The sequence below is a fragment of the Daldinia caldariorum genome, assembly GCF_022478825.1.
Source record: "Daldinia caldariorum strain CBS 122874 unplaced genomic scaffold F4812scaffold_3, whole genome shotgun sequence".
NCBI lineage: Eukaryota > Fungi > Ascomycota > Sordariomycetes > Xylariales > Hypoxylaceae > Daldinia > Daldinia caldariorum.
Genome location: NW_025953039.1, coordinates 429,408 through 448,871, shown reverse-complemented (window position 1 = coordinate 448,871; position 19,464 = coordinate 429,408). Strand labels below are relative to the sequence as shown.

General features: G+C 46.5%; 8 protein-coding genes across 8 annotated transcripts; 3 read left to right on the top strand and 5 right to left on the bottom strand.

The window, feature by feature from the left end:
• Positions 1-339: 339 nt before the first annotated feature.
• F4812DRAFT_262287 (chorismate mutase) lies at positions 340-1,470 on the top strand. Its single transcript, XM_047930821.1, has 3 exons — positions 340-453; positions 520-620; positions 701-1,470. The coding sequence occupies exons 2-3, from the start codon at positions 550-552 to the stop codon at positions 1,419-1,421; spliced, it is 792 nt and encodes a 263-aa protein (XP_047792666.1). The 5' UTR covers positions 340-453; positions 520-549; the 3' UTR covers positions 1,422-1,470.
• Positions 1,247-2,548, bottom strand: F4812DRAFT_417194 (p21-C-terminal region-binding protein-domain-containing protein). Its single transcript, XM_047933150.1, has 2 exons — positions 2,428-2,548; positions 1,247-2,290 (listed from the first exon to the last, which is right to left on the bottom strand). Exons 1-2 carry the CDS (start codon positions 2,512-2,514, stop codon positions 1,520-1,522), a joined length of 858 nt encoding a protein of 285 aa, XP_047792665.1. The 5' UTR covers positions 2,515-2,548; the 3' UTR covers positions 1,247-1,519.
• Positions 2,549-4,095: 1,547 nt separating this feature from the next.
• Positions 4,096-5,632, bottom strand: F4812DRAFT_262275 (uncharacterized protein). Its single transcript, XM_047930820.1, has 2 exons — positions 5,317-5,632; positions 4,096-5,250 (listed from the first exon to the last, which is right to left on the bottom strand). Exons 1-2 carry the CDS (start codon positions 5,501-5,503, stop codon positions 4,496-4,498), a joined length of 942 nt encoding a protein of 313 aa, XP_047792664.1. The 5' UTR covers positions 5,504-5,632; the 3' UTR covers positions 4,096-4,495.
• Positions 5,633-6,312: 680 nt separating this feature from the next.
• Positions 6,313-7,802, bottom strand: F4812DRAFT_262273 (uncharacterized protein). The gene is made up of 3 exons (XM_047930819.1): positions 6,754-7,802; positions 6,434-6,650; positions 6,313-6,356 (listed from the first exon to the last, which is right to left on the bottom strand). The coding sequence occupies exon 1, from the start codon at positions 7,161-7,163 to the stop codon at positions 6,819-6,821; it is 345 nt and encodes a 114-aa protein (XP_047792663.1). The 5' UTR covers positions 7,164-7,802; the 3' UTR covers positions 6,313-6,356; positions 6,434-6,650; positions 6,754-6,818.
• Positions 7,803-11,129: 3,327 nt separating this feature from the next.
• Positions 11,130-11,914, bottom strand: F4812DRAFT_456354 (uncharacterized protein; the record flags this gene model as incomplete). The annotated part of the gene is made up of 4 exons (XM_047936974.1): positions 11,130-11,462; positions 11,522-11,557; positions 11,624-11,690; positions 11,760-11,914. 4 exons carry the CDS (start codon positions 11,912-11,914, stop codon positions 11,130-11,132), a joined length of 591 nt encoding a protein of 196 aa, XP_047792662.1.
• A 179-nt stretch (positions 11,915-12,093) lies between these two features.
• On the bottom strand, positions 12,094-15,130 carry F4812DRAFT_468976 (acetyl-CoA synthetase-like protein; the record flags this gene model as incomplete). The annotated part of the gene is made up of 5 exons (XM_047938829.1): positions 12,094-12,596; positions 12,651-13,649; positions 13,699-13,926; positions 13,986-14,694; positions 14,774-15,130. The coding sequence occupies 5 exons, from the start codon at positions 15,128-15,130 to the stop codon at positions 12,166-12,168; spliced, it is 2,724 nt and encodes a 907-aa protein (XP_047792661.1). The 3' UTR covers positions 12,094-12,165.
• A 646-nt stretch (positions 15,131-15,776) lies between these two features.
• Positions 15,777-17,272, top strand: F4812DRAFT_456352 (S-adenosyl-L-methionine-dependent methyltransferase; the record flags this gene model as incomplete). Its single annotated transcript, XM_047936973.1, has 5 exons — positions 15,777-16,016; positions 16,076-16,354; positions 16,417-16,467; positions 16,527-17,047; positions 17,107-17,272. The coding sequence occupies 5 exons, from the start codon at positions 15,777-15,779 to the stop codon at positions 17,270-17,272; spliced, it is 1,257 nt and encodes a 418-aa protein (XP_047792660.1).
• A 1,164-nt stretch (positions 17,273-18,436) lies between these two features.
• Positions 18,437-19,375, top strand: F4812DRAFT_262236 (uncharacterized protein). Its single transcript, XM_047930818.1, has 2 exons — positions 18,437-18,809; positions 18,881-19,375. Exons 1-2 carry the CDS (start codon positions 18,759-18,761, stop codon positions 19,160-19,162), a joined length of 333 nt encoding a protein of 110 aa, XP_047792659.1. The 5' UTR covers positions 18,437-18,758; the 3' UTR covers positions 19,163-19,375.
• The last annotated feature ends 89 nt before the right edge of the window (positions 19,376-19,464 follow it).

Below are 19,464 nucleotides of genomic sequence, written 5' to 3'. Positions count from 1 at the left end.
AGGGGAAATAAGGTTTGCGCATCGCAACCCATCCCTCTTTCTCAGCTCTTAATACCCAGTACTACATACCCTATATAACCTGTATACCCTGTAAATTATATAGCCGTACCTACCTCATAGGTAAGCTGACTTGCATCTTGAAGCTCCTGAAAAGGGCAGCTACAAGTTTGATGTTGGCCGACTATTGGCTATAGTTCCTTACCTAGCCCAGGTCAAGTAGTATGCGGATACGTACCTTAGTTTTTAAAAAGAGACCTTTCAAAAAAAGAAACCGCAGTCTTGTAAATTTCTATCAATGATTTCTCTCATATCTGAACTTGGCAGCGAAAGTTGTGAAACGTTGCCCACCATTTGCGCTTCACCCCGCTTGGAAGGGAGGAAGACCTTTGTGCTCCCAATACAAAAACCAAAAACGGGCCTCGAGTCAGTCTTCTTTCTCCCTAGCTACAACATATAGGTATATATATCGTCTTCTATCCTCGTTTGACTCCAGTGCCTTAAAATTAACTTGAAATCAACACGGCCGTCGAATTGGAATAGGCAGTAGCTATGGATACCATCATCGACATCAAGGATGCCTCTAAGGCGCTGGACTTGTCTAACATTCGCTTTCAGCTGATGTATGTGCAACGCAACCCCTCTTCACCCTTCTCTCTCGAGCAGGTTGGGCATGTTGCTAACGAGATATCGTACGGATTAGCCGACTAGAGGATACGATCACCTTCCACCTGATCGAGCGAGTTCAGTTCCCGCTCAACAAGAACATCTACATCCCCGGCGCCATCGAGATCGGCGAGGACAACAAGCTCAGCTTCATGGATTGGTATCTGAGGGAGCAGGAGAAGCTGCAGTCCCTGATTCGGCGCTACGAGGCCCCCGACGAGTATCCGTTCTTCCCCGACGCGCTGCAGAAACCCATACTCAAGCCCCTCAACTACCCCAAGATCCTGCATCCGAGCACCGTCAACGTCAACGAGAAGATCAAGAAGTTCTACGTCGAGGACTTCCTGCCGGCCGTGTGCCCGAACTTCGGCCGCCCGGACAGCGGCGAGAGGGAGGAAAACTACGGCTCCTCTGCCACGTGCGACATCGCCTGCCTCCAGGCCCTGTCGCGCAGGATACACTTTGGCATGTTCGTGGCCGAGTCCAAATTCCAGTCCGACCCCGAGCTGTACACCCGGTTGATCAAAGCGGGCGACCGCGACGGCATCGGCGAGTCTATTACGAACGCGGCGGTTGAGAAGCAGGTTCTGGCGCGACTAGGATTGAAGGCGCGCACCTACGGCACGGATCCATCTACAAACGACTCCGAGGATAACCGCAAGATTAATGTCGACGCAGTGGTCTCCATGTACAGGGACTTTGTCATCCCGTTGACGAAAGAGGTGGAGGTGGAATATCTGATGCAACGGCTAGACTAGACAAATCACGGAATATAGATACGGAAAGCTAGATAAAAAGGTCGTGTGTGTGTTATGTCATTATTGCTGGTTTTTCTTTTTTTTCTTTTTTCTTTTTTTCAAGATGGCGGACTTAGATACTCGCTTATAGCTTTCGCGGCACCTGCGAATTTACTAGCCTCGATTAATATCATGAAACCACGCGGCATGATACCCATCTCTTGAAACGCCCGCTTGCTATCTGCGATGGCCTCGTCCATCTTGGTGTAGTCGTAGCTGCCGCTGGCCACGGCGTGTTTTTGCAACACCTCGTCCTCCGGGTGGAAGTAGAACATGGTCGCGTCTTGCTTTCCCTTCTTGCGCTTCCTCTCCTCGACGTCGAGCGTCGACTCGACCTCGTGGTACGTCTTGGAGACGATGAGGTAGTGCGAGAACTCGTAGGGCTCCTTGTCCTCCACCGCGGCCTCGATCTCATCGACGAGCATGCTGTACATCGGCGGCGCGATCTCGGAGGGCATGTTGATCAGGCGCTCCGAGAGCACGAGCCCGACGTGTTTCCCCGAGGCTAGCAGGTCCGGGATCGCGGCGAGGGCCTCGTTCGTCTGGGCCTTTTCGCTGAGGTACCGCGTGAGGTCGGCGACGGGCTTCTTCTCGCGGTGCTCGTGCAGGTTGAGCGCGGTGAGGAAGGCGTAGGCGTCCGTCTCCTTGCCGTCGACCTTGACCGTCGACCCGATCGTCGGCTGCGACAGGACCAGGTCGGCGAGCCCCGAGATGTCGAACAGGGCCGCGTCCACGTCGAAGAGCTGGCGCAGCAGGGATTTCGTGCCGTGGAAGTCGATCTCCGGGTCGAAGTTGAACCATTCGAAGTCGACGTTAACCATATCGAAATCCTAATAAAGGGGGGAAGTAAGTAAGTAAACTAACTACCTAACCGCACATAGCTGGCCGTAGCTTAGGGAGGTACTTGATAATAAAAAAGTACCCGGGGGATATGTTAGGATAGGATGTATGTATTCTCTCTACTCACGTCGTCATCGGAGCTATCGCCGTCTTCGACCATCTTATCGGGCGCCTCGGCAGCGCCGTCGGCTTCTCTCGCTCGCTTCTTTGCCATTTCTTCTTCTGCCGCGAAATTGCGGCAATGTCTACGATAGGTATCAGATACGCCTCAAGTTTTGTACATGGACCTCGATAGCGATTACCTAGCGACCTGTCGCAGCTTTATTAGGCGGTGTATAAAATTATTCTGCCATCCGGGCTGCCCCTCGCTAGCCTTATTTTGGTATGATTGATACGGCCGGAACGGTTGATAAGGCCTTTTATCTTATCTTAAAGTAAGGATCCCTGCTCCCTGCTCCCATAGTATGCCCCGCCTGCCGTCCGTAGTAACGAAGCACCGGGGCCTATTCCACCCTCCTTTGACGCTGTACGGTCTGGACGATATAATATATACCTTCATTTAGAACAAGCATAAGCATGCGTTTCCGCTCACGTCGTCCGATGCTTGTTGAAACACAAAATTTATTGTGGAAGGCTATTATCTGCTTGGCCATGTTAGACAGTTGTTTAGTTCATATTTGTTTTGCAACGCTACCGTTAGTATGGCACTTTAAAGATTCACTATTGCTGGTCTAGTTTCAGGTGGCTTTTACGGCAAGTAGCTAAACCATAACAAGCTGCAGGTGTTCCATTAGGTACCTGTTATATTCATTGGCATTTTCTAGAATCTTGGCTTAGGTGTTAGTCGTCACCAGGTACCGACCTGATACTATGAGAAAAGATAAAATTGAAGTATTAGGTAGTTGCACTTGAATAAGAAGTGAGCAGGTCAAGGCAAAAATAAAATAAGAGAATATAGAATACGTAGGAGAAAGCTTGTCCTTGATTCAATATTTCAACTGCCGCCTTAGCGTGAAGGATCAGATTTTAAACATCTACATCCACCCTCCAAGAGAGATAGATATATTTTATATATAACGCATTTTATTGTCGACGACGCAAACCGTTTTTCTTCTTCATCCCCGCTCTAGATCCGTCCAAAACTTTCTTGATCCAGCCAATTCTATTAGTAAAGTCATACTTTAGGTAGGTATACATCCTTTCCCTTCGCTCCACCTCGAGCCTCGAAGGGTCGATTAGCTTCGATCGAAATGCACGCATGGCGTACTCGATCTCGCAGTTTTACGTGATCACCACCACCTTGGAAACAAAAACTGGCATACATATAAACTACTGCAGGGAACCGGCCAACCAGATCTGGCCCTTCTTTTTTTTTTTTTAATCGTCCAGTTGCCCCTCCATTGGGTTGGGTAAAGATCGATATATCCAACGGAGCTATTCCCCTACATACCAGCATGCAACCCATCTCTTCCACCTCTCTCTCCTGCCTATTGTAGACTCCTCATGGTCGTTCCATTGGCCAGAAAATTTCCCGAACCATAGTCATCTATGTGGTATGCATGTTTATATAGAAACCCGGGGTAAAGAAGAGCGTGGTAGATGGAAGATTTCATTCCCAGCTCTGACGATGAACATCGGTCCGTCCAGCCAGGCAACCTAGCTAGATATAAATAAAGCCTATTACGAAAATTGTGTAGTACATGAGCAATTACCTACATGTAGGTAAGTTAGGTACCTAGCTTTCCTCCTATTGCACAATTACAATCAGGCCAAACGTTAAAGAATCATCAACATGGAGGTAGTGAACGGGTGAAAGACTAATAATATATTACTAGTGGGTATAATTTCTGTAGGACGCGTGTCCCCCAATATGTTGACCTTTTTTCAAGCCAATGCAAGACCTTGTACTCCGACCCAGAACCCGGGCCCCCCCCTAAAACTCCGTTACGCACGCAACTCCCTTGGCCCGGATGGGTCGACCCGATCGATAGATGTGGGAAAATAAATATATGTATACCAAGTAGGTATATATATATAAAGCAAACCAATATTATCGAGAAGCGCAATTTGGTAAGGCGAATGAAGCCCAGACGCAACCAACATGCTATGCAGATTAACGAAGAGAGTATATTTTCGAGCATGCAACATGCAAAATAAAATCGCAATCGCGCCGTAACATCCGATTTTCATTGAATTCATGTCGTGGAAGGTAGATGTAAATAATCTCGCGATGAAGCCGTAGGGTTACTAAAAGCTTCCCGAGTTTCTAACCCGAGATCGTGGTCGTGGTCGTGGGTGTGGGTGTGGTCGAATGGTGTGGCCAATTCAGACTTGGGTGTCCCGGCAGGGGTCGGTTGTATACCCAAACCAAATACAGCATGTCCCGAGCTCATCGACTTGCCATGCTTAGCCAATTTGCTTTCCTCTCCCGCGCAAATATCCTCGTCAATTAACTCTCGCCGGGCCATTTCGATATCGTGCCTGGCTTGCTTGATAGACTTCGGTTCCCACAGCGGCAGGATGCGGTAGCCCAAGTTCTCCATGATACATCTCTCCGTGAAATTGATCTGCTCACATGTCCAGATATCTTCGCCCCAGGTAGAAGAATAGTATTGTGTAGATTCCAATAAATCTTCGACGAACTTATCGGCAATTATCAATGCGGCCAGAATAATAATCTCTGGAGAGACGCTATCGATGTGGACAGCCTGAACGGCACCGGACGGTAAGGTATGGCGTTTGGGGACGGGCTCGCTTGGTTTGTTTAGGGGGAAGGATATCCGCCAGCTTCGAGAGAATCGAGAATTTAACGAATCCAAAATGCAGACCGCCAATGCGATTATATCCATCGGTAAATTAGCACGAGTCAGTATTCCTTGTACTATTGAGATAGACGGCGTCATAAAAGAAGCTCCGGGCGGTAGCATTCTTGCTAGATGGGCTGCGGGGCCTACCAGTAGAAGTTAGCTGAATTATACTTTTTTTTTTCCTCATCTTTTCAGGAGGTGGTACTAACCTAAGAATTCTGGACTGACGCTCTCGACATCCTCCGAGCTAATGCGAGGACTCTGCGCAGCAGATGAATTTCTGGAAGAAGGGGGTGGCGTAGGGAGATTCGACAAAGGTTTGTAGAACTTTCTGAAATACGCATCGTCGAATTCGAAGTCGTCATCGTAGGTAGAAAAGCACCTGGAGTGGCCCATCTCGGATATAATTTTTTAAGGTGAAGATAAGTTAAGGTCTTAGAAAACTAATAATATAAGGTGCCAAGGAATAAAGGTTGCTCATATTCGAACGAAACCTTGAAACCATAAAAAGTATCTACTCCCTAGTACTAGAAGAAATCACGCGCTCAAGCTATTTAGATGACGTGCTAAGTTCTAATATCGTCAGACCGCGAGATCAAGTCAGATAGGCTCGGGGCAGCTGAATGAAGGTGTCTTATATACGCAAGCAACACCGCTAACGAGTACAAGCACCTCGGACGATCGGCCGGAATTTGGAGAGAGGGATTAGCAAACTCAATTCCCGGATACGCAGATAGATATAACGACTTATATAGAATAAATAAACGTTCGAAGAAACAGGCGGATGAGGCGAGGGGATGGAGCTTATTATTATGCAAAGGCCGCACGGGTCAGGATGGTAGCCGAGCACTTGCAGGTATGGAACCCGGTGCCTGTCCATCCATGTTCAGTAGGTATGGTTAGTACGATTAGTACGAGGCTAAGTACTCTACCCTAATGCATGCATAGCCATTATTGGTATTGGATCTATGAGGGAGGTAGAGCCCGGTATGGGTACCTTTGACACCCGTTCGTATGAGGGCTGTCCGGTACCCGAACTTAAAGAGAAGACCCCGAAGTCAGGGTTTAAAAGCTGGGGGGTAAATAATAATAACATGAAGCTGGATCGCAAATGCGGTAACTAAAGCAAGCCGGATCTTCCATCTCAGCGGAAAGTTAATGACACAAAGTGCATAGTTACAACATCATATGATACTATAGTCTAGTTTGTACCTAGACAGGTCTAATAGTTTGCCAGGCAGCCAGGTAGCTTGTACGATATAGATTGACCAGTCAGCCAGTTTGCCAAAGAAATACTAACCTTGTGTGCGCGGATTCAATACTTACACGTACCAGGTAAGTAAAAGTACGAGGTTCGACAAAGTTGACTGGAACAATACGGAGGGAGAGATCACGCAAGCGTCCTTGCAAAGTTGAAGATCTCCAATGTCGCTTTCCACATTTGCAAGGGGGGTATTGGGGGTTTGAATATCGAAATAGCTCTTCTACCAGGGAGATCGCTGTTGGGTGAATGGTGTGTACTGTACGTTCCATGTTTTAAAGCCTAGCCCCGGATTAATGAAGGATCAAACTGGTCTTCTATCTCCTTATAGTAGCAGGAGTAATTACTGAATTACCATATTGAAATAGTAGTAGAATTTGCGTACCGAGGGCAGATTGAGTTAACCAACCTGACCAACACAGTAAAAAGTCACGTAACAGTTCGTCTCTCTCATACGTCGTCACCAAGCTTCGTCCTGCTTCGGATCAGGCCACCCAAGCTCCCTACTGGCGGGTCTTGCTTGACCCTTGGGTCAGTCAATTGAACGGTGCAATTGGTGGTGTATTTGTCCGTCGAATGTGCTAGGCAAATACAATACGATTGAATACGACTAGGAGATAAACAGCTCTCCACAGCCGGTATTAGCACCTGTATAAACACCACAGCGAACGGAACAATGCTCCAGAACTGTCGAAAGTCGAGAACGGGGTGAGCAAGGATCAAGACAATGACGGCGGCAGAGTAGTATTGGCCAACAATGATGGGGGGACATTCTTGGAGGGTTTGTTGGCGCATTACGACCGAACTACCAGCGGTGAGACTTGTGCTGACATTGAGAATGTTTGTAAATTTGTAACATATCGAGTTCACAATGTATTACATAGTACCTATTCTGGCTGTTTGGCTGTTTGGGTATAAGTTGAGCGGGGGATTTTGGGGGTGGTTCAGCCCCATAATAGTTAGGTATTTTATGTATTACATACAGGTCCCGATACACTAACATAAGGAAGTACCCGTGAACGTACATACATGTAATACCTATAATGCAGTAACAGGTAATGCAATACCTACCACTTTATGTAGGTAGCATACTTACACTACACCGGCAGCTCCTACTCGTCCTGAATATCTTTGATTGCCCGGATTGTTTGAATCCTACCCATTTCATATAAACTTCAGCTTCCCCATACGTGAGCCAAGTTTCTGTGGCGCAGGAATTAAGAATCCTTTACTGCTGAACATTGTACTTTTGTATTGTACACGTCAAATTTGGCTGCAATCTTTGTTAGGCCCCTCCGCCTCGAAAACTTGCAAGATCTCTGGCACAGGTTATTCGGTAAGCCCCTGCCTATCAAAACTTCAAAAACTAGGATTTGAACTTTACGGCACGGTAATAACCTGGAGTTATTCTATTAATACTACACCCGAATAGCCTATAAAATATTTTTGCTTCAACTAGATACTATATTAACTCGTTTTATTTTTTTATTTTTTTTGTTTGAATAGTTGGCTACTAACGCCAACGCCAACGCTAATATCAACGCAACAACATCAAAAAAGGCCTCCTTGAAAATGCATAAGCATGCTCACTAAGTGCCCCTACACCGCCTTCCACAATATATACCTAGGTGTAGTGACGTGTAGGTCAAGTACCTAAGTACAGACCACACAAATCATATGAGTGCACTACTTATTAAGCAGGTTAGGTATCTCTTTAGGACCCAAACATGGGTCCAGGACTAGTATGCAGTAGCGTATTGCTAGGTAGCTAGCCCTGACGTATCAAAATTCAACGTTTAGACACATCTCCACTAAATCAATATGAGGCCTTGTCTGGTCAATGTATTGAATTACATGCTTGTAAACAATTAAACAAATACGCTGTTGAGGCTATTTTATACTGACTTTTCAATGAGTATGATTCGAATACTGGTGTTTTCATTAAAGCTAGCCACTGTATTAAATATCGTAAGGCTAGTACATCATTTAATTGTTTATCTTATGCCACGCGTTCTATTATTCCCTAGTATTACAAAGCATTACATTACTTATATTGTAAGTCACTTGAACGTAATACTACAATATCGTCAAAACCTACCTACTTACGATTAAAACCCGAATACTTAAAAATGTCTAGAATTAAGTACAGACGCGTTTAAACACACGTAAAAACACGCTATGTTTAAAAAAGATACATACAGGAGGACAATAGCTTGGTAGCGAGATTGCTTTCCTGGTCAAAAAGTTACGCTAGTAGCCGGACCCATGTTTGGGTCCTAAAGGGATAATCGTCGGCGTCTCCTCGGATTTTAGCATTCTCGGTTCATCCTATCGCGTCTTCTGTCACACAAAGCACAAAGCTGAACTGTTTCCATTCGGGCTTGTTTTTTCACTATTCACGAACTAGCCAATTTATTCATTTCTACCATACATAAAATATAAATACAATACTAAAAATATTCAAGATATAGAAAGAGAAGAAAATATTTTTAAGGGTCTCGCTACGAGGTACCAGAGATGGTAAGTGGATGACAAATGACGCCTATCGCTCCGATCCGACTTTCTAGTTTTGCACGGCATTGGAGAAGCCGTCCCTGTTTTTTTACGAGGCCAGCTAAACGGTGCCAATGTACCCTGCATCGAGTCTCGTATGTTAAGATTATTATGCACATTCAACTTCCAAGGAAAAAAAGATGCACCAATACATAAGTGTATCCGCCATTCCCAAGCCTGGAAATGCATCCGCAAGAACGTGAGATTTAAAAACTACGTCGGCTGCAGCTTTGAAGCACTCTTTCGCAAACGTCCGAAGAAGAATCGAATGTTCCCTGCAGACCCTCGTATACGAGATCTATATAAATTATTCGAATAGAATAATAAACAACCAGATAACATACAGCGTAACATACAGCTTCTGTCACAACACAATTTCGTGCTCCCCCCTAAAGATTTCGAGAAGAAAATAAAACGAATCTTTTTGGTCAGACGATGTCTATTTATCCCTTCCGTGCGACATGCTGATAAACAAGCGAAAAAGATCAGCGATCAATGATCGTCAGGGACGGCGAGATTTGGTTCTGGCCTTCCAAACCCCACATTCCGATGTTGTGGTACTTAAGGTTATTTTGCATACGGTTTAAAGGCTGATCCGAATCTTGCCCCCGTGACAAACGAGCTAGACGAGTCAATATTTTCCTACGAAGTTCTAACGTTGAACAATCAACAACGACTATGGATCATATCTAACCTAACCACGGCCTTTCTACATCGTCTAATTAGGTACCTTTCTCTGCACTAATGTAGTATTTGAGACTTATACATGCACAGTCAATGTTGCCCATTCCGAACCAATAAAAGAGGGGCTTGGCAAGTATAATATTATCAGCCTCTTCAGCCTCTTTTTTATGCACTATCTGCACAAAAGCAAGGAGAAAGATTCGAGGGGCGGGAAGCAGACTGAGTGTGTTTCGACGCCGAATTTGGTTGAAACAACCTTACTGGTATAAAGGTGATAACTCGTCTTCTACGATCATGCGCTAAATATATCGGTACGAGGCAATGGGAATAAGAACGCAGCTAGGTACTCGCAACATTCGACTGGATATTTCCGGTTATATCACAAGTAGTTACAACTTGGATGACGTAGCGACGATTGAGACCTGCATAAGTTATCATCCATAGTCAGGTTCTGCTATTCCTATTTACGACGCTTATTCAGGTAAGTGACCATACTCGACATGACAATGAAGCTTGTTCCTGCACAGCCAAGTCAAATCAAATAACGTTAAATACAAGACTTAGCCGTGTCATCGTTTTAACTTATTAAAAGTTTATGTTTATTGAATCGTAGGTATATAGGACAGAAATAGGTCAAGTACCTTGACTTAGTTACCTATAGATGAGACGTCTATAATAGTAGGTACCTAACCTAACGTATAAAAATTAGCTCTCATGATTAGATCGTAGTTCCCCATGGTGGCTTAGATAACTAATACGTCTAATGCGTTTAGTTGATGGTTTTACTAATTTGAAGATCAACCCCTGAAAAGGTCGGAAAAATAAGATAATATGTGTTAATTCTTCACCACTATATTAGTTACAATGCTAGATGCGCCCTTATACAAGTTCCAGTTACCTACAGATACTTACCTTAAGTACCTTAGGTACCTAAAGTATTCTTCACAAACAGACCTTTTAAACAAGTGATGATAAACAAGTTACTGCAGTTGAAAGTCAACCTTAACTGGCTTCTAAGAATCTCCCATACGAAAGATTATTGATTTATGGGGCGAACTCGTCAAGAATCATCTAGTCAGCTCCCGAATGCGATAGCCTTCTCAATATTGGTTGTCGAAAGAAACTTGTTATTCAAAGGATTGGCTTGAACCAATTCCCTCCAAGATAAACCTAAGTTCTCAATCCTTAGAGGTTTCTTTGTAAAGATATCGTAGAGTGACAAGGCTAGCTACCTCCTATGTTTTGGCGTAAAAGGGGGGTGGGGTCCAAATATTTCTGGACCCTAACTGTAGGCACCTAATGTACGAAAGGCAACGACCCAACCACCCTCATGAATAGGAGGTACCTAACTCAGTCCCAGTCGAAGTCCCGTAGCGCAGAAATTCTTACCCATCCTGTACGTGACATGGTAGAGTTGGTGATCGATAACGCTGTCGAGGTCTAACCCTAGGACCGATGTAAAGGGCGTCACATCAGCAGCCTGTGGGTTCTCGTAGACCGACATGGCGAAAACCTCGTCGATGATCAGATGCAGATTGTTGCAACTACAGAAACGGGCGATCTCTCTAAGCGACTCTGCGGACTTTGTAGCAGGGGCTTCTCCAACGCCTTCTTGTTCATTTCAGGGGCAAAGACGTCATCGAAACCCCGGTAACCCGCGATATCCTGGGATGACACGGGCACGAGCACTCCCCACGCTCTGAGCGAGACGGCTGGTTTGAAGCCTGTATAGATAGGCACTGGAACGATGACGCCTTCCCCGTCGTTACAGATGGACCATATTAGGGAATCGATCACGGCCACAGCTCCAGGTAGGATAAGGATCTGCTTTTCCAGCACAGGCTTATGTGCCTGGAACTTTGATCGGAAGAATGATGCTAGGCCTTCTTTAAACGCGGTGACCCCCGTGGACCAACACCGTAGCCCAGGTGATCATTCGGAACGATAGTTGACTAAAGTCCATTGTCAGAAACCGAGTACCTTTGATATTTTCTCCGAATCTGCTCGCATATCCTTACATCGTCCTCGATACGCGTGGCCACTTCCTGGTGCAAGAGAATGTTCTCGGCCACATTGAGAAACACTCTTCGGATCGTTAACATAGAGGCCGGAGCGCATAGTTGAGGAGCTCTAAACTATCATCAGGACACTTACAGGCCATTGGGATTAGTAGGCGCCCAGACATTTGCCACCATCTTCTCAATCGCATCCCATGGTTGGTCTTGGGCCGAATTAAAAGCAGCTCTCTCGGACAGGCCATATTTTGAGCCAGCGCTACTAATCTGGCCATGTGGAATTGGGGCGGTCATATTCGGAGTTGATATCACTGTCAGAGTTGGATGAAGGAGAAGATACGTGAGCAGAGGCGAAGAAGATCATGGCAGGTATCGGACAGTTATATAGTTGGAATATAACCGCGTATTTGCAATATAGATTTACGCACACATACAAGGTACGCTTACAAGGATACCAAATATAAATCTCGTATGGCTAATTCTTTGGGACATCTCGGTGTTTGTTTTATCGCTTTTTTACAGAAGAAACTTACCAGCTTATTTTCCTATACTCCCCTGGCCTTCATGGCCTCCACTAAAATCTTCGAAAATCTTGCAACGTGATCAGGTCCGATCATGGTATAATGCTCGCCTCCCACGGCGTGGAACCTTGGTGGTTCACGCGCGAAATCACTCCAACGGCTCAGATGCTCACGTAGCCAAATCTCTCGGGTCTTGGCCACCGCTTTCAATGGTATGGCGTAGAAAACGTCAATAGTATTCACCTGGCCAGATGGATCGTAGTCGCTCGACATTTGCTGGATCCCAAACGACACATCCACCCAGCGTGCTAGGGCATCTGAGGTATCCAATGCCAGCTCCTTCCAGCGCAACTGGTGGCCTATATCCAAAACCCACCTTATAGCCTCATCGCGCGCCACTGCGCGGAAGGCCGGATCTGTCTCAAGGCTGCCCGAAACGTCCTCAGTCACGAGCCCTAGAAAGTGACTCAGGTGCAGCAGACATATGTTTCAGTTCAAGACGCGTATACGGTGTTTAATGTGCGGCGGGAGGTTGAATGAGCCGAGGAAGCGCACCTCCTCGCCGTCGGCGCCCAGCCGCTTTGCCGCTTCGAACGCTAACATCGTGCCATAGCTGTAGCCTGCTAGCGCGTAGGGCCCATGCGGCTGGCGTCGCCGGATCGCCGCTATATAAACATCGACGGCCTGCTTGATGCTACGGAAGCGCTGGTGGTCGGACTCGAAGCCGGCTGCGCGCAACGCGAACACGGGCCGGTCGTCCACAGCGAGGCATTGGGCAAGTCCGACGAAGACCAAAACCTCGCCAACGCCGGGATGGATTAGCCAGAGTGGGGTCTTGGAACCCTTGGCGCGGAAGACTACGACGGGGTCGTAGCTATCAATGGAGGGTGCTTGCTGGCGGGAGCCCGCCTTGGAATGCTGCAGTTGAGCGTCGAGATAAGCGGCCAGCGCCCGGATGGTATGGTTCTTCATGATGTTAATGACAGAAACATCGATTCCTAGACCTCTCTCGATGTAGTACTTGAGCTTGATAATATGCATGGAAGTGTATCCGATATCGAATAGAGATGTTTCAATATCGATTTCAAGGATTTCTGTGGCTAGGCCAAGGGTCTCGGCGACATGTTCAAGTAGACGGGCTTCCGACTCGCTCATCAGTTTCGGTCCATTCTTGCGCCCTTGTTCTGCTGCTTTGGATGCGCGTAGAATTGCATGTTCATGAAGCTTGAGATCGACGGCAAATTCACCCTTCTCGAATAAGCGCGCCATTTTCAGCCGCGATATTTTTCCCAGAGTGGACATTAGAAGAAGCGGGAGCGACTGTTCTCGGAGGGCGAACACCAATGGATGGGTTGATGTGCGCATAAGACATGCCTGCGTCACCAGACGGGTAATGCCAGCCATTTCCTCGTCCCGCGGCGGGAAGACGTGAGGGATATATGCAACCGTCACCTGCTCTGTGTGCGAGGCCGTAGACGCAAAAACGACTAGCCGTGCCGCGCGATCGCCTAGAGCGTTCTCAATAGCTGTTTGGACATCTGCGGCAACGATCTTTACCGCCGTTGATATTGATGACGTCTTTAGCGCGGCCCACGAGACGAAGATAGCCATTCGAATCGATGACTCCCCGGTCCCCAGTTCGGAACCAATTATCAGAGATGAAAGCCTCGCTTGTAGCAGTTGGATTGCGATAATACTTTTTGAAAACGACCGGGCCACGAACTTCAAGGTCACCGGGCTCGTTGAGCGCAGCCAGGCCCCCTTGAGGCGTAGTAATACGCATTTCTATGCCGCTTATACAATTACCCAACGACGCTACCAAATGGCCTCGCGTATCGTCGTACTCAGGGCAGTTGATATTGAAATAGCCCCAGCACACGTCTCCGTCATTCCGAAGCCAGGAGTTAACAGATTACGTGGCGCTCCATACATCGAGAACAAGGCAGATGCTGCCAGGCAGGTTTTTATGTCGTTTGCCTCACCACCAGATGCTACGCAAACTAGGCACGAAAGATCCCATCCGGGATCACTTTCAGGTGAACCAACGGCGGAGACTAGCTTCGCAAGGAAGAAGTTCGGAGCAAACGTGCGAGACACACGGTGTTGGCTGAGCAAATCCAAGAAGATACCAGGAGATGGCACAACATCGGCAGCATTCACATGGATCTGGTCGACACCAAGCCATAGTGGCTGAAGGTGCATTTCAAGTAGGCCAGCTACGTGGTCTAGGCCTATCCAACTCAGAAAGGGCCGGTCTCGGGGGAGGACGCGCACCGCAGCCTTGCCGGAAATCGCAGCCAGGGCCTGCTTGTGCGTGAACGAGACGGCTTTCGTGTTTCCCGTGCTACCAGATGTCAACATAAGCATCAGAAGACCCCCACCGTCTTCCCTATCTTCTGTATTATTCGTTTTGTTACACTTCGTGTCGCATGCTGTATGATTACCATTCTGGGCGTTGTGCACTTGGCCGCTTTTGCTCTCGCCCAAGTTGCGCTTAGTACTTCTTATTCTTGATTCCTCGAGTAGACTTTCGATGGGGTGCAGATGTAAATCCTAGGCGCCACAGAATAAAGGCAAGAATTTGGATCTGGTGAAACAAAGGGGTGATTCCAACAGAGTTGACAAGGCGAACATGCTTATGGCGATCGTCCTCGATGTTGCTGAAGGGGTATGAGAGTACTGGTAAGCCGCCTGCAAGCAAAACGGACCAGAACCATAAAATCACATCCCAATGGTCGTCAAAATGCAACAGTATTGGATGCCCAGCCTTGAACTGTTCGAGAGATTTGATAATGCAGCTGATTTTCTTTGCCTCCTCATACAGGGCAGTGTAAGTAACTTTCATAGGGCTGCGGGTATTTTCCAGAGAGTAAATCAATAGTTGTCCTGTGCGATCAGACTCCGCCCTCTCCTTGAGAACATCTGAAGAGTTGGATGTGTAACCATGGTGTTGTTCTGGCGAATCTAAACCATGGATCTTGAGCGGCATGGTTCTCTTCTATGTCCATTGTTAATATTTCCATCGGAAACATCGGACTCAACTGGTCAGACTCGCCAGCATGAAAGAGATCGTGTTACATTTCCAGCCAATCGTTTTTTATTCCTGTCTGTTCCTGTCCGCTCCATGCACATACTAGATTGCAGATATCTTTCGAAACAGGGTGTTGGATCCATTAAGGCTATCGAGAGGGTGTACGTAGGTGGTTGTAGGTTGACGACACTGTATACTTTTTTTGTTCTTCGTCGTCAAACTGTCGCTACGCACGGTGTTATACACAAATCTATAGTTACGTTCTGGTGTTGGTTCATGTGGTTCGTTCTGAATTTCTGGTTCGTATACTCGTGTGATATTATTTTATCCAAGCTACACTGCATATACTATTTCATATTAATTGGCCATTGACTTACACCACCCCCTCCGACTATATGCAGAAGGTTTCGGAAAAGCATACCTTAGGTACCTACATAATGTATAGACATGAAGAAATCAGGGTTTATCTGTTTCTCTAGGTGGGTAGATATAAATTGGTGCGTGGGACTTATATCAATCTTATAGCTCAAGGTTCTAGCAATATATGCTAGGTAAAACATAGTTATTTGCACGTTCCCTTGCTTACCTCTACCTACTTGAGACCATGGCCTCGAAGGAATCCCTATCGCGAATTGTGCAACTTGCGAACACGATCGTCGTGTCAGTAAGAAAGATAGAAGAAGTACTGTCTGCCGAGGGAATTCCGTTGCCTAGCTTTGATGAAGATGCCGCTTTCAACCTACCTCCTGAGATAGCCACCGACCATGACGCCGTACTTGACGCTACTGCAGAACTCCACGATCTGTTCCTCGAGCCTTTGAACCTGATTCGTAGGGATGGAGGCGTAAGTGAACTTGTCTGAACGCCAAAACCCGAAAAGCTAGTATTTTGACGAATTGAAAGTATAATAATTCGCTTTGCTTGCAAGCTATTGCCGAGTTCAAAATTGCGGAAAAAGTCCCGCCGAATGGCCAGGTGTCATTCGCCGACATTGCCAGCCAAACGCCAATGACAACTGATATGACGGCTCGGATTCTCCGACATGCGATGACTATGCGTGTCTTCCGCGAGCCTGAACCAGGAATGGTAGCCCATACTGCCGCTTCCAAACTACTAAGACATCCGGCAGCCAATGATTGGCTACATGCTGGAGCAGAAGAGATTTGGCCGGCAGCCACCAAGGTTAGTGGGTTCTCATATGTCTCTCGATTCGCTACATGGGGCTTATTGTTTCACGCGGCTAGACGGTCGAGGCTTTGAAGAAATGGCCAGCATCCTCGGAACCCAATGAGACGGTAAGCCACCCTTATATCTTCAAGCCATATTCAAGCCACTTAGACTTCTTCGTATGCAGGGTTACGCATTATCGAACAACTCCGAAGCGATGTACGATACCTTGGCCAAAAATCCCGAGAGGGCTTCACGCTGGGTAAGAGGGATGCAAGTCTTCAGCCAGAGGCCCCAATTCAATCTGTCGTATATCACTGACCACTATGACTGGGCATCTTTGGGCCAGGCTCAAATTGTCGATATTGGAGGCTCGGGAGGGCACGTATCCAAGGCCCTGGTGAGGAAATACAGTAACCTCAATGCGATCGTTCAGGACATAGAGAAAGTGATCGAGGGCGCTACAGTTCCAGAGGAGTTGCGAGAGAGAGTAAAATTTATGGCTCACGATTTCTTCGATCCCCAACCTGTTCAGGGGGCCGACGTTTACTTTTTCCGCTGGATCCTGCACAACTGGGGGGACAAGTATTGCATTTTGATCTTGCGTGCCCTGGTCCCTGCGCTTAAGCGAGGGGCGAGGATCATAGTCCAGGAGACTCTAATGCCACCGCCCGGTACAATAGCTTCGTGGAAAGAGAAGAACTTAAGGTCAGTAAAAGATAATCCGGGGTTTAATGAGCGCCCGCTAACCAATAGTGTCTTCATAGGTCGGCTGATATGAACATGGTTTCCGCTTTCAATGGAAAGGAGAGGACGGTGGACGAGTTCCGATCCTTGTTTGAACAGAGTGACCCGGCGTTCGTTCTTCACCAAACCATCCAGCCATTAGGTTCATCTCTGGGGATAGTAGAATTTGTTTGGAATAAGGATTAGCCTTGGGTCTGATTAACCTACCTAGGTCAGAGGTTGTATACTGCCGCACACGATTTGGAGGGTCACTTACCAAAACTGCTCATGTGTAATCTCGTTAAGCTAGACTTGATAATACTTATACTGCAATTCTCTATAAACGCCTTCAATAAAAATATGGTTGGCTCATGTTGAGGCTGAAACAGGTACCCAACATCTATCCAGATTTAATTTTGGTTCTATTTTCCTCGCTCTTTATTGGTTCTCTCCTCTACTAGGCTTACCTCCCTACCTCCCACATGTCGTTGTAAGTTCTGCGAGAAGGAGGCAGATACACATGCCACTTACCAACAAATTATGAAGGATTAGACCGGTACTACCCTTTAAGATAAGTAATTCGCCTACATATAGCCCGTTAATCCGTACCTAGTGACCCCGCTAAACTCAATCCATTGATGTTGATAAGACCAATTTTGACAGGTAGGTAATTAACGCTTTAACGGTCAAGTTCCAAGGCTGCTTCGAACAAGTTACTCAATTTAAAAGATGCGCGTTTTCCTATTGGTTACCTCCTATCACTCATACACTAACGATCGCTCATCTGATTGGCCAGCCAGCCAAGTCTCCACCTTCACTCTCCCCTTTACACACCTTGTTTTTGGCCCCGAACTGGACCTGAAAGACTACCTTGGAGGGCTTCGCTTCAGGGTAACATCATTAGTAAGAGATTAAGTGAGTATCACGATATTCTAGCCGTGAGAGGCCAGGACTCTTCTCGCTTGCCATCAATTCAGAATGAAGCCTGTTATTTTAGATTCGGCAGCTGTTGGAAATAATTAACTGGATTAGATACACAAGTATATAATTATACCATCCTTCTCTTTTTGTTACCTACCTATCTAGGTACCTAAAAGGTAGAGAGATAGCCTTTTCATCTCCTCCAATACCCAGCCGCGCGACGACGACTCAGCGACTGTAGCTAGGTAGGTTCCCTACGGTGCATTCGTTGCTGATGGCTCCATTATATGGTTTGTCTTACCCAGGCTATAATATACCTACCTAATCTATCGATCCGTCTGGTCTCTTAGTCTGATCTCCCCTATTTATTCCTTCTCTACATACCTACCTAACAGCACAGTTCTAGTGCTAAGAGACCAGTAGTACCTCATCCCATGATCTCCATAGAGATCGCCGTGTGTCACTATATCATTTTTCAGTAAGGCGAGGGTGGCTTGTCGATAGGACATCATGGTTCGCAATATTGAAAAGCTTTGTGCGAGGATTTTATAGAGCCTTGGGGGCACCATCAACTTGGGAACAGCTTTAGGGGCTCTTTCGCAAGATATCTCGTATGAATATATTCTCGGTAAAATGTGCGCGAGTCTAGAAGAAGACGACTTCAACGTTGCCACGACAGAGATGCTCCAGAACTTGGGTGGCGCTTGGCACTTGGCGCCTTTTTAAACTTATTCCCTGGTTAACAGCATTAAAGTCGGTTCCTCGCGGTCTAATGTCGAAAATAGCCAACAAGAATACCTTGAGCTTCCTCCAACTTTCCCAGGTGAGCTAGTTTTTTTTTTAGTTTTTTTTCAGCTTTTTAGAGACGTTCGAGTAGTTAACACTAGATAACAGAAAATTGACAACGATACCGAAAATCTTTTTGGCAGTTTGGGCACATCTTTCACCAACGAGGAAAAACCTCAGACAGTTGCCCATGCAATCGCCAACTCGAAGCTTCCTCCAGCCGAAAAAGCTCTACCGTGTATTCTCACTGAGGTCCACGTCATAGTTGGCGCAGGTTTGGAGACTGCCTCCAGCGTAATGAGATTGATGGTGTACCACGTTTTTAGCAACACCGAGATAAAACAAGAGGTGAGGGAACAACGAAGTTGTTCCGCAAGGAACTCTGACTAAGGTGGCTTTGGGAATCAGAGTTATACATACAAACATCCCTTTCATATTCCACGTCTCATACTCAACACCTGTCACATAAAACAGTCTCAAATATCGGTACTCAGGCAGCATTCAGGATGTTGTTATATCATCTACCTAAATATGAGATAGACACAGCCGTCACAGTACTATAATTGTACGTGGGTATAGCAACGTTAAACTCTCAAGTTCACATCGTTCTATCTTTTGGTAGTGTGGCAGCTTCATACTTTACTGTGAGGACTGATTAACCTACATAGTAGGTAAGGTACCTAACGTATTCA

What these genes read in the sequence shown, in the direction of transcription:
- F4812DRAFT_262275 (XM_047930820.1), bottom strand. Translation starts at nt 5,503, where the DNA reads ATGGGCCACTCCAGGTGCTTTTCTACCTACGATGACGACTTCGAATTC. An exon ending in CGTCAGTCCAGAATTCTTAG is followed by an intron (nt 5,251 to 5,316) that starts GTTAGTACCACC and finishes TTCTACTGGTAG; the next exon opens with GCCCCGCAGCCCATCTAGCA.
- F4812DRAFT_262236 (XM_047930818.1), top strand. Translation starts at nt 18,759, where the DNA reads ATGTCGAAAATAGCCAACAAGAATACCTTGAGCTTCCTCCAACTTTCC. An exon ending in GCTTCCTCCAACTTTCCCAG is followed by an intron (nt 18,810 to 18,880) that starts GTGAGCTAGTTT and finishes ACTAGATAACAG; the next exon opens with AAAATTGACAACGATACCGA.
- F4812DRAFT_417194 (XM_047933150.1), bottom strand. Translation starts at nt 2,514, where the DNA reads ATGGCAAAGAAGCGAGCGAGAGAAGCCGACGGCGCTGCCGAGGCGCCC. An exon ending in GCGATAGCTCCGATGACGAC is followed by an intron (nt 2,291 to 2,427) that starts GTGAGTAGAGAG and finishes CCCCTTTATTAG; the next exon opens with GATTTCGATATGGTTAACGT.
- F4812DRAFT_262273 (XM_047930819.1), bottom strand. Translation starts at nt 7,163, where the DNA reads ATGCGCCAACAAACCCTCCAAGAATGTCCCCCCATCATTGTTGGCCAA.
- F4812DRAFT_262287 (XM_047930821.1), top strand. Translation starts at nt 550, where the DNA reads ATGGATACCATCATCGACATCAAGGATGCCTCTAAGGCGCTGGACTTG. An exon ending in AACATTCGCTTTCAGCTGAT is followed by an intron (nt 621 to 700) that starts GTATGTGCAACG and finishes CGTACGGATTAG; the next exon opens with CCGACTAGAGGATACGATCA.